This window comes from Athene noctua, chromosome 1 (assembly GCF_965140245.1).
Source record: "Athene noctua chromosome 1, bAthNoc1.hap1.1, whole genome shotgun sequence".
Lineage (NCBI taxonomy): Eukaryota > Metazoa > Chordata > Aves > Strigiformes > Strigidae > Athene > Athene noctua.
In genome coordinates, this window is record NC_134037.1 from 198,082,354 (window position 1) to 198,095,781 (window position 13,428).

General features: G+C 40.4%; 1 protein-coding gene across 3 annotated transcripts in view; it reads left to right on the forward strand.

Annotated features, from left to right (window-relative positions):
• RASA3 (RAS p21 protein activator 3) overlaps positions 1-13,428 on the forward strand; it is a 136,520-nt gene that overhangs the window by 75,497 nt on the left and 47,595 nt on the right. For all 3 annotated transcript variants that reach the window (XM_074909778.1, XM_074909787.1, XM_074909796.1), the window contains exon 5: positions 3,392-3,468. In XM_074909778.1, coding sequence (XP_074765879.1) covers positions 3,392-3,468 — 77 coding nt within the window. The remainder of the gene's footprint in view (positions 1-3,391; positions 3,469-13,428) is intronic.

A 13,428-nucleotide genomic window follows, 5' to 3' on the forward strand; every position in this document is an offset into this window, starting at 1 on the left:
GCTTCGAGGAACATCCTGAAATATTTTTTTTCTGGAAATGTTTTTGGTAGTTAACGCATTCTACATCAAAATTGTCAAACCTCCAGCTTCTTCTCTGAGTTTTTTCTCCGTGATGAAGGAAAAGACCTTTATGGCTAGGACACAGGCCTGGGACTGATCCTAGACTCATTCTCTGGCTCTGCAACAGAGATTCTCTCTGAGCAGGACCCACCGTGTCAGCTGTAAAACAGGGACAACATACTTTTTATCCTGCTGCGTTATCTGATGTTTCCTGCTTATAAATGCTGTCAATAACTGTGCACACCTAGTACAATTGGAGGCTCTTGTTATCACAGTAGTTCTTTTGATAATAAAAATAAGAATTTCTTTGTTATAAATTCTCACTAAACAAAGGTATTGGCAACTCCCTGTTTCTGCGGTATATTTAATCCGGTATAGGTTGACCTTCTGTTGGTTAGATTAACTGTTGATTTTATGATACTGCTTTATTGCATAGTTTTCTGTCTTCCATTTGAAAAATGGATTATCTGGTGTTTTGTAAACACAACTAATGCAATTGCTCAGGAGTGAATTTATTCAGATGAATCTTTATGTTTTGCCTAACAGTATAATTGATTTGGAGAAAAGCATTCTGTTTATGTAGGAGTTATATTTTTCTGTGAATTAAGCCTGCAAGTATGTTACTATCACCTTATTTTAATGTATTTATGTATTTGAGTTTTTAACTGGAAGTAAGGAGATGTCGCAGGGCTGCTGGTTGTTGTGATCCCATGACCTATGTTTTGCTGTGCAAAACCTTGAGTCACTTACTGAGCATCTGACCATTTTCAAAGTCTTCACAAGACAAAAACGAGGGCTACAAGAAAAAATGGCTTTCAGCCCAAAAGAGACAGCACTATATTTTTGTGTTTACTGTAGCTGGGAGAATGTGTGAAATACTGCTGAGTTAAAAGTTTTTTTGCCGCTTAATTTCTAAAATAGGGAGCTTCCATCTTGCTCAGTCTGTGTGAGATAGAGCAAATAGCACTGTAAGTTTGCATTCAGGTTCACTAAGTGCATTGAAGCATTCTTTCTTCCCTGAGAGAGGCTCAGTCTTGCCTTTCTTTAAGATCAGCAGAAATATTTCTATAAAAACATTGTTTTACCTTACTGGCATTTGTCTACAAAGTGATTTTTTTTCCTCTGGAGTTTCTAAAGTCTCTGTTCCTGTCAATTTCTTCAAAACTTGTATTAGAGTTGATTTCTCTAATAAAGATAATATTCAGGATATCAACAAAGATAGTAGCAGGGTTTTTTACAGGTTCATAATACAAATTTGTTCTCCGAAGACTAGTGGTTTAGCTCCTGTGGTAAAATATGTGGCCAGTGGAAGAGAGAACAGTGACGAGTAAGGGAAAACCTAGCAAAACCAAAGCCAGAAAACCATCCTGCTTAACCAGAGTTGTTAGCTGGTTGTGTGCCTAACCCTTGTCCTGCGTGGGTACGATGGACACTGCAGTGGTACTGAGTCTTAAAAAGGTGGGTCTAGAAGTGGCTTTATGCATTTGTGCAGAGAAATCCTTCAGTTTGGAAGAAAATGACAGATGTTGACATTTGAGGATACATGTCTTGCTGAAACAGACATGAAGAATTAGGAGCCTGACAGCCAAATGCAACATGTTTGGTTTTTGCACTGTTCTTTAAAATGGTGCAGAAGACATCTGGCAGGAGACATCTTTTTAAACTCCCCCCCCACATGTTTGGGTCCTTCGCTGTTCAAAATGCCAGCAAGCTTCTGTGATGCCTCTGCAACATGGGCTTTTATACAGCTTGGAGAGGTCTTCTTTCTTGTTTTCTGGATAAACACCAGTATCATCTGCCACGTGTACTTGAATGGCCTGTGTTTCAGCCCCCAGACAGGAAGAACGTTACGGAGTCAGGATACTGAAGATATAAGTAGTTGATAGCGGTTTGAGGAGCAAAAGCATGAAGTTCAGGAAAGCATGAAGCGTGCATTCAAGATAGCGGAGAAAGAACGGTACTGAGAAAGGGGTATACAAGGAAGGGGAGTGAATGACTATAGCAGTAAGAAATAGAATCTGTCACAGTCTTCTTCAGGACAAGTATTCAGGCACTGACTTTAGTGATTGCTTATACTGCTAAATGGGAGACGACCAGGGAATGACCTTGAACTGAACTTCTGAGTGTCCATACTACTTAATTCTTACTGCACTCCCTGCTCTGCTTTCACCAGCTTTCATCCAGACAAATCTGCTGTAGAGGAAGTAGATCTTAGCAGTGTAGGTGCAATTTGAGGCCAGGGTTTGATCTTCACTCTCCTCTTATGCAAGATAGACATCCTCATAGAGCAGGAGAGTGCTGTAAGAGCACTGAAGCGACAAGGAAGTCTTTAGCAAGTGTTTTGGTCATGTGCAAAAAGAGAAAAGGTTGAATCTGAAAGATCTTATGAAAGTGGTGGTGGCAGACTTTTGTATGAATTGAGGTAGATCTGAGTACATTAGACCCACATTAGAGCTCTGACTAACTAGCAGACTAGCAGACTTTTGCGTTCTTTGGTAAAAAGGGTGGAGGGGAGGTGGTTGTCAAGGTGAATGACTCAGTTTTGGCCATGATGATTTGCAGAAGATGATTGGGCAGTGCTGGCATGTCAGAATAGGTCAGTAACAATGTATTTTGCATTTCACTATATATACATTGTAAGAGCGGTGCTGAGTTTTTACCAGTAGGAGTGGATATTCATGTTTTGAAATGTAATACAGTTAATAAGAGGAATGCAGTTTGTATTCATGATCCTTTTTATTTTCTTAGCATATTTGAGGATAACATCTTGGCTCAAGTCATAATAAAGTTAATATGATGGTAAGGAGTTGAAGACTGTAATAGTAGTTGCTACAAATGCTAGCAATGTGATTGGACTTTTTTTTTTTTTTTAGTTGCCCAATGTAGTTTTGCTGATACTTGTCTCACAGTTTATATTATTTCACAATTTTTATTTTTCTAATGTTTAATACATGTAGGTGTTCATTTATAACACACTGCTGTGATCTTTTCGATGACTATGTTGCAGATCTTTGCTTAATATTTAAAATGCTAAACTAGATAAAACTCAAACACAGCATTTTTGTGTCTGACCACAGACACTCCATATTCCTCAATTAGTAAAACATCAAAGAGAAGATAATGGTGGGAATTACGTGCTGAAATTTACTGAAATGGCTATTAATTTGAATTCTCTGGCAGGTGAAATACCTTAACTATACAGCTATTATTTAATCTTTAAACTCCTCCTGGAATTACTTGCATTTACTGGCTTGCTTTGTTTTAAATCGGAATGGTGTGGCTGGCTATGTATAAAAGTAACTTTTTATATGGTGGTTTTGGTGTGTTTCAGGGGAAGGTCCACCTTGAGCTGAGACTGAGTGAAGTCATAACAGACACTGGTGTCGTCTGCCATAAGCTTGCAACAAGGTAGGATTTGAAATGTAACTGGAGAGTTATGAGAAACACGGTGATTACAGATAGAGTGTAATGCTTCATTCAGAAATAGCTGGAGGAGTCAAAACATTGGTAGGACATCAAATGTTCTTAATCAGTGATACCCTTACGAGTTTATAGAATGTGAGATTTATTTTTTTTTTTATTTTCTCTTCTCTTCACATAATCTACATAATTTTATTCCTAATAGTCTTAAATATTAATAAAGCACTGAGCCAATTTAGTCATGGCATAAATAGTAAAAAGACATCAAAGGATAATATTAATGTCCTTCTGATTTGCATTAAGGACCTTACCAGCTAAGCAAATTTGTAGCATAACTTGCATGGTGACAAGAGTGTTACAGAGCTGATGTAACAAAAAAAGTCTGCTATCAGTTTATTAAAGGAGTCTCAGAATCAGCCATCCAATCTCACTCAAATGAATTGAAAGCTAGAAGCTGCAGAACTCAGATGGGAGTCAAGATTTCGCCTTCCTCTGAGGAGGAGTCTGGAATGCCATTGCTCTCTGACCACATCAAAGCCTTTCAGGTGGCTACTTCAGAAGCAGTGGTAGAGCTGGTTGGCTTCTGTCAGGAATCTGCTTTGCATTCTCTAGTAGAAGAATTGTCAAAATGGGAATGTTGGCATAATATACTTCTAGCTATTTGGCAATTGTGTCAATAGAAAAAAATGCTCTGCTAGGAAAGTTCTGACCCACCCTATTTTCAGACCAATAGTTGACATCATTTTGTGACTGCCTTTGCTAAGGCTTTGTTACTAAGCTGTCATGGTGGTTGTTACCTTCAGGACCTGTTACCAAATGCAGGTGAGCCATGTGGTTGACCTCCATCCTTCTAGGCACACTGTTCGTATGAAGATGTGCTGGGGTATGCAATCTTGCATGCCTGTATACATACCCTCTAGCCATCCAGGTCCTACCAGAGCTCTGCAAGTAGGTACACTGAAATCTTTCTCGCTGCAGTCTACTGTGATGAGGCAGAGTAAGTAACAGGGATAGTCTGGTGCAAGTTACTGTGTAGGCTCTGAGCTCCAGTGAACTTATTAATTGGGGCATAATGCCACTGGAACACAGCTGGACCTCTTTGAGAGCAGAAGTTAGTATGTCAGTATAGCTGTATATCACCTGGAGGCCCCAGCCTTCCTTAAACTCTACTACCTGAGGACTCTAATTATGTTATTTTCCACTGTGCAATTTGACCATGTCCAAGCAATGATGATCTCACACATTCTGAGAAACCAGGGTTCAAATCTGCATCTACCAAGTCCTAGGCTGGCACTTTTGCTGGAGTGTTGCTTGTAGCACTGTAGGTCCTAGGACAGTGCAGAAGGGGAAATGGTAGGTGGGGAAAGGGAGTTTCTTGTTTTTCTACCCCACTTTATCTTTGCTGTGTGAGAGGGTATATGTGTGTGAGACACACAGGACAGTGGGCTTGTCACTAAGCTTGGACTGTCCTCAGAGCAGGCCTGGAGGATACTGTTCTTAGAGAGGGGAAAAGGAGCACAGCTGTCCTGAGTACCAGATTTATTTTGCTTTGGGCTTTCTGGAGGTGTGTAGTGCATTCCTTAGTGGTGTGATAGAGCCACAAAGGCCTCTGTCCATATCCTTTGAACCCTAGTTGTGGGTTCAGACCCTATGATGTCTGGGACTCTGCAAACATAGATTAACTGGAATACCCTTCCACTCTCACCATAGTCTGTTTTGAATATTAAGGTGATATACTGAAGGGCCTTCAGAGGTGTTTATGTCGCTTTGTTTTGTTCTGAGAGAGTATGCCATGCCACAGCCAGCTTTCTTCTAAAGGTTTTGTTAGCAGTTAAATGAGACCTGGCAACATTATAGTACCAATGGATTTTTCAGTGAAAATCCTGAAGTGCTAGAAATAGGTGTCTGAAAAGTTCCTTAAGCAGTAAGGCAATGGCAACTTTAGCAGTATGGCAGCATTTTTTTCTACCTTGCTATTCATTTGATGAGACAGGTTTTAAATCTTTATTCAAATTTTTGCCTATGTAGCCTTGATTTGAAGATTATTTTGTCTACCATGCAGAGAAAATACTTAGAGAAAATGCTTGCAAAGCATTCTGTAACCGTGATTTGCAAGATATTGTTCAGTAAATACAACATGTTAGCTGAAATGCGTAGAAAAATCCTGAGGTTTTAACCACTGAATCATAATGTTCAGAGTTTATCTTGATTTAAATCCAGCCCTGGGATCTTAGAAACAAAACTTCAAAATCAGAATCCAGGCAGGCTTTTGTCTGCTGAAGCCATTTTTTCATGTTGTCGTCTTCTCTTCTGTAACTGACCTGGGCACTCTGTTTGGCTCTGGCTAGTTTCCACAGCTATTTGGTTTTTGAGTGGTAAGTGAGAGTAGAGCTCAGCAGTTTAGATAGGGGAATTACGAAATAAAAATATGTCTAGAGCATGTAGTTCCATTGGTGCAGGTTTTCATGGCAATTTTGTCTTATGAGTGAGAAAAAAAGGGAATTGTAACAAAAAAGAAAGGGGAATTATTACATTGGGGTGGTGGTGGAAGCACTTCAGAATGTAGTTGAACATTTACTTTGCGCCATACAGTTTGCTTTAGGAAGGTATACAGCAAACTGCAGCTCTTAACATTTTTCCACATGATCTGAGGTCTAGTTCAGGTTTGTTCATAGATAGTTTGATTCTAGTGCTTAGGCATGTAAGAAAAGAGTGCAGTAATTAAGCAATGCTCAACTAAATGTCTCTGTAGCCAGAATTTGCTAGTGGGAAGAGCAGCAAAGGTAGAGGAGGCAGAATTTTTGTTATAGGTAGTTTATAAGTGAAAAGCAGAGACTGGGTATATTAAGGGAGCGCAGCTTCTGACTGAGTTTTGTGAAGATAACTGATTTTCCTGTGGACGGCTCATGAATTAGTTACAGTGAATGAGTAAGACAAGGCTGTAAAACCATAAGCAAGAACCTAGAATCACTTAATCTTAAAAACAGACTCTTCTGATGAATCTAATGCTTGTCTTGTGAACTTCTTGACTTCCTTTTTTTTTATTAAAAAGAATTTTAAAAATTTTTTTCTAAATGGAACTGCAAAGATAAGCACCACCCTGCAAATGGCCTCATAGATATAAGTGGTTAAACAGTTCAGATTTGCAAGGAGAACAAAAGCTGCTTCCAGTAGGCAGCTGTTTAAAAATACCATAGAAATGCATGCTTTTTTAAGTCCCAGAATAGTGCTTGTTTTCAAAGACACATATGCAGGCTGAATGAAGACTAGGCCTAATTAGGAAACTTTTTTTACCTATCCAGAGCTTACCCATAGGTCTCCACCAGTGTGCCCTCTGAGCCTGTTCACACTGCTGACACCTCTGCATTCCAGAAAGCCTCAAAAGCAGCTGGGGTCTTGCTGAGCCAGCCTACAGTTCCATGGAGCACGCTATGAACAGTCAGCTGGATGGCTGGATGGGAAAATTAATCTGAATGGAAGGACAAATTAAAATTTTTAAGTGCTGGGCTCTTGAACATTAAGTAGTAGATTAAAATACAAAAGGCATGTGAGCTTCCTTAGCCTGTGCAGAGGAAGCAAAAAAATCAGTTTAAAAACTATTATCTAATAGCTTCTCCTTAGGAACCATTAAATACTTTCATTTAGCCCTAAACCACTAAGCAGTTGTGCTTCATCAGAGCCCTTCAGAGGCCCTGGTCTCTGCCAGCTGCTACAGCACAATCATATGGATTGAATCTCTCCAAAAGAGATTATAAGGAGAAGCTTTAGTGGATTTAAAAGTTACACTGATAGTACAGATGCAGACACCACACTCAGACTTCTTGTCCCTCCCAGTGGTTCCTGCTGTCATCCTCTGTAAGAACCACAACTCTCACTTCTACACACTCCTGGGAACACTTTGCTACTTGGGGGCTCCCTCTGTGGAACTGCTGCAAAACCTCATGGTCCTGGTGACTGGCTTGGACACAGTTGTCAGCTGGGTCTCCATTAGTCTCTCATGTCCCTGCTACAGGACTTGGGATGAAGGCTTTTGGTGTGTTGTTGGGAACATACAACATGTTCAGACACATGTATGAACATATGCATGTTCAGACCTACAGCCTCCTGAGCAGACGCCTTTACCCAAGTGCTTGTCAGATACAAGACAACATGTATGGACTTTGCAGCCTGGTACCTTCATGTAACTGCATTTGTACTAATTACTGTTGTGCCATGTAGTGAGTCATCTTGAGTGCTAGGAAAAAGTAAGTCTTATTCAATAGGTTCTGGCTTCTACCCTATCTGTCCTTCACTTGCAAAAGATCTCCTGTTGTCTTCATCCATGCTCTTTACAGCCACAGCCTTCCTGACCCTCTGCACAGTCAGCTGCTGTTTGTGGTGGCTACCAACATCTGGCCTTATCTTCCATCGGCTGTGAAGTGAAGGCCATCTCTTGTAGGTCAAGTTGTCAAGTGTCCATCATTTTATGAATATTTTAAGGTACTAAGGCCATGTAAAGAAGTGGTCAAGACTTTCCCATGCTTCCTTCTGCTTATGTTCATACCTACCCCTTGGTGCTGACACACCGCTCCTGGCAGCTGCTTAAGCAAAGGTGTATTTTTTTTTTTTTCCCCTCATGTTTTTAAGCTGAATCAGACCATAATCCTGTGCATCGTAGAAACTTCACTGTTCTTTTTCTGTACTGCAGAGGAAGGAAAATGAGCAGTGGGGACCAGGGAAGGATGATTTTTCTGCAGCCATGCCAGGTTGAAGTGTTTGTACTAAGTTATGAATGGAGTGGGTGTACCCATATTCCATAAATACTTCTGAAAAACACTGGTACATGCTTTTTCAGAGGCACCACTTTCCATATACAGATATCCTTCCTGCTTCACAACAGAAGTATGCAGAAAGGAACCCTAGACCTTCTGCAGACCTTTCCCCACCATCATTAGAGCAAATTCTGAGCAGCACATTTTTGTTTAGCACAGAAAGGTGGTTCCCCAGAGGCTTTAAGGCTCCAGACACCTTTCATCTATGAACATAGTGTAGCATGTAATGTGTACCATGTAACATGTACCATATACACAGTGTGTGGCATGTAGCATGTAATGTGTAGTGTAACCTGTAACATAGTGTGTAGTATGTAATGCATAGCATGTAATGTGTAATGTAGCATGTAGTCACATATAATGTGCAAAGTAGCATGTAATGTGTAGCATGTAGTGTGTGTAATGCTACATGTAACATAACATTAGTGTACACAGTACATACTATGTCACAATGTGTAACACACAGCATGTAACATGTAAATATATAGTGTGTAGCTTTTAACATGTAGCACGTAAATGTGTGTAACATGTAATGTTATGTGTAACAATGTGTAACATTAGTGTGTAATGTAGCATGTAATGTGTAACAGCATGTAACATGATATGTTACATGTTACATGCTAGACATCACACACTACATCATGTTACATGTAGTGTGTAACATGTAGCACAGTGTGTAATGTTACATGTGGTGTGTAATGTGTAACATGTAGCATGTTGTGTGTATATAATGTGTAACATAATATGCAGCATGTAGTGTGAAATGTGTAACTATGTATAAGAGTGTGTAACGTGATGAGTAGCATGTAATGTAGCATAATGTGTAGCATGTAATGTTTCATGTAGTGTGTATCTGTGTAGCATGTAACATGTAACGCTGTGTAGCATGAAACATGCACTGTGTAACATGTAATGTGTAACATGTCTAGCATGTAACATGTAGTGTAGCATGTCACATGTAGTGTGGCACATAGCATGTAGCATGCAGCATAATGCATGTAACCCGTACCATGGGCTAGGATCAGCGGATACATGTGTTTTCGTATTTGTTTAATAAAGAGGAGGGCTCCCACAGAGCGCTCTGTAGCAGTCCGTAGGCTTCCCTGCGGTTAAGCTCCCAGAGGCAACATTTAGAAGCAGTGGTCTGTATTTAGCAAGATGACATCTGCCTTCCCGCATGCCTGAAGGAACAGGCCACTGAACTCCTGTTCAAAGTCAGCATGAGCTGGGAGCCTGGCTCCCTGGTCTTCCTTTGAGAATTCCAGCATGTGTATGTAATTAGTCACATTTAAATGTCTGTATTTATTCAGTGTCCCCAGCTGCTCCTTCAAGTGTTGTCTTATGTCTTGTCTCTCAGGTTTAAAAAAACTTGGAAACATCTGCTTTGGAGAGCTCCCCCCTCCCCCCAGTCCTTTTATTCCTGCCCCCCCCCCCAAGTAAATCTCTACAGCTAAATAATAACGTATGTGTTTTAGTAGCCACTCCTGTCTTTCATATATAGTAACACAGTTTTCCAATAAGCAATTTGTAAGTCTGCAAATATCTTAGCAATGCTGAAATTGTATTTGATAAAAAAAGCACTTGTAGCTCTGGTGTGGAAGACATGGTTGCTCTGCATTAGTTTATGAATTAAATGCAGAGCATTTAACTCTCTTGAGAGCTCTACAAGATGTATATTGACCATGTGGGACAAAGTTAAATGGGCTGTTTGCAAGAACAAGCAGGAAAGGAAACAATAAGGAGATAGGACATCTCTAAGATAAACACTTCAGGGGTCATTAAGAGAACAGTGACTGAGCTGTGGGCATTTCAGAGCTTTAAAAGCCCTTTGGGAGAGGGAGGTAAGGAGGAAGGTGTCGTTTGTCAAGTGTGGTTAAAGCAGAAGGTCTGCTCATGAGTGGGAGTGGTGGGATTCGGTGATGCCTCCCCAGCCTTCTCTGACATGTGAATAGAGCACAGTGCATGCAGTGGGCAGCATCTGACCTTTCTCTCTGATTGCTCACATCATAGATTTGAATTTCCTTATCCATGAACTTTCCAGCAAAGTGGCATGGGCAGCACAGTGCTCGCACTCTGGTAACCGTTGCCCTAAATCAATCTGACTTTATGTAACTCTTTAAATGCAGTGTGATGTTTCTAAGGTTAAGTTAAAGGATGCTCCATTCTGAAAATTTTAGAGTGTCAGCCTCTGCATTTTGTGGGTCACAGCTCTTGAAGGGCAAAGCCACATCTATCAAGCCTAGTCAGAAAGGCTGAGATAATGGCCATTCCTGCTTTTGTGGATCAGCAGTTTGCATCCTAATCTAAGAGTAAGAGGAAAACATGATCCTGCCTTGTCTGGTGAAGGTTTACTGTTGTCATCTGTGACTGCATTTGGAGACACCTTGAAAAACTGCAGGGGTGCAGCTAGTCCTTCAGTCATGGAATACATTTAAATGCTTTTGTGTAAAATTAAAACATACAGGCATCATCGTTGTGTCATCTGAGAATTTTCCTTTACTAACTAGTTTATTTCCTGCTTTTTTCATATGGTTTACTTTTCTGTAGATAACTGTCTTCATCAGATCCCAGGAATAGGTAAAGAAATTGTCTAAAGGGTTGGAGTAAAGAGAAAACTTGGAAATATGTGGCTATATTGTATCTATGATGGTGAAGACCAAATTTTGTCTGCTTTCTGTTGTGGTTTTGTCTCTGATAATAAGAGTAGAAAGCAGGAGCGCAGGAAGAGGAGCCAGCAAAGTTTTAGATAATGCTTTTCTGCGCTGTTCTGTGATGTGTTTTTTTCTGAATTCCACTTTAATGTAGAAAACACAGGGACCTATTAGCTTCATGCAGTTTCTTTAATCTCTCGTAGTATTCCAGTTTTCTTTAATAGGTGGTGGTGGTGTTGGGTGGACTCTGGTTACTTGTCAGTGGTGTAGATCAGGGTTTACTCCTCTCTTGAGTGTGGTGCACCATACTGTATTTTCCTTTTTCAAATTAGGGGTGGTGTTCTGCAAAAAAAGTCAACAGGAACAAGGAGGGTGCTCCCTCTTGGAGGTGGTGTGCCTATGACGCTCTTGTTACTATGCCGGGCAGCAGCACTGAGTCTCAGGCTCTTTATGGTATATTGGTCTGGTGCAAGGCTGCAGCTCCTGTTGAGTCTGGAAGTAGCCTGAGACCAGAACTGGCAGTGGGTGCTCTTCATGTGATGTTACAGCTCTTGGTGCTCTTTGACTACATTCAGAATGGGTCCCTGAGCCACCCTGCCTCTTGAGTTTGCTGCTTCCAGGTTTAGAGAACAGACATTTGCGTTGTTTTAGAGAAGTTTCTACTCCATTGAAGAGACATACAGCATACAACCAGCTTTGAACTCACTTCAGGGTCAAATTAAGTTTATTTTCCTGCCTGATATATGAGCTCTTATCAGTTAGGGAAAAAAAAAAGGTATTGCTGACTATAAACTGGCCAGTTTAATGTATGCATCAATCAGGTCACCTCACAGTATTTTGAAAAAATTTGACTTCTGTTTGCTGATGGTAGGGAATGCTAAAGAGGGCACAAAGTGGTTTCAAGGCTTCATTTTCAATAAACTCATGCATCCATTAAAATGTGTCACAATCTTCTTTCTCTAGAGAGCATACCCTGCATCAAGCTGTGCCTTTTCCTGCAGGATTGCATCTTGGTCATGCTTTTAATCTTGTATGTGTTTCATAACAAACTGGTGGCGGAAAATTGCTCAGAGATTAAATCATATAGTATCTGATATTTTTATCATGTAGCGCTGCAGTACTGTGGGTTTTGGGGAGTAGACAGGGGAAGAGAGAGTAATGGATATGTATCTCTCTCCAAGGCTTTAGCATATACATCAGGTTTTTTTCCTTCCAGCTCTGGTAGCATTGCAGTTACACTGCCTGCCATCTAAGTAGTTCTCTCCCCTTTGCTTCTCCATCCCCATCAAAACTTCTCTTGACTGTTTTGTAGCCTAAATCAAGCTTATATTGCTCACTCTCCATCAAGCCTCCCCATATCTATAAATACTATCTCCTCCAGCTGCCAGGTTTCCCACTAAATGAAGTTTCAGTTTCACCGTTCTTTGGTTTTGTATTCCATGTTTCTACAGTGCTTCTCCTCTGTTCGTGAATTTCTTGGTTACTCGAATCACAAACAAGTATCTTCTTACCTGTAATCCTAATCAAGAGCAAATTCTCAATTAGATCCTTTGGCAGTAGTCCACTTCCAGCAGAACATGTTTTAAAGTGCTTGCCATTGTGAGGTTGAATCATCATCACATGACTCTCTGGAATATGTATAAAACTGAGTTTGCAGTTCAAGACTGGAATGTAACTCTTATAAGTCAATCTGTTTCAACAGTAAGTGCCACTTTAAATAACATGAGAGTTCTTCCTATTTTACACAAATGTAGTCTGGGGTTATAAATGGGGGCAAATTATTCAAGCATAACTCCTTTTGATAAATGAGGTCTAAATGTGCTTGAGGTCACAGTGTTGGGGGCATTGGAGAACATTCCTGTAGCATCCATATTTGTAAAAGATGCATGGATTTTGAGAACTGTGAATTGTTAGTACCTTGAATATGCTGACAGTACCCCAAACGTCTGAAGTTTTTATTTTAATGGTGATCAGCTGGAGCAGTTCTGTTATGTTTGAGGTAGGGCCTCAGGAAAAAGTAGTTAGCTGTCTTGCAACATGACCTGTATCAAAAGGCTCTTTGAAGTAGGTGGTATTTAGCATAATACAAATACTATGTTTCATTCTGAATGACTGTTGGAATTCCTACTGCTTCTGTGGCAGGCACCATCCAAAACCAGTGGTGGTGAAGCTTCTAAAGGAGTAATGTGGTGGGACACAACTTACAAATTGCACTTTTCTCTGCAAGTTTTTTATCTATTGATGCAAGAGCAACACTTGCCAAGGTGATATTTAGGTAGCAGAACAGGGAACTGGGGACAGCAAGGTGTGATAGGAATTTGGGAAGGTGGAGGGTAAAGGGGATGTCACAGGATCCCAGGTGTTGAAGTTGTGGTTTTTTGCAACTATAAGGAGAGTGAAGACATAGTACACAACACATAAGAAATGCCCTTCATTAACTCTATCATTCACAGAACTCTTTGCTGAGAGGAAGTTATTGCAAGAAG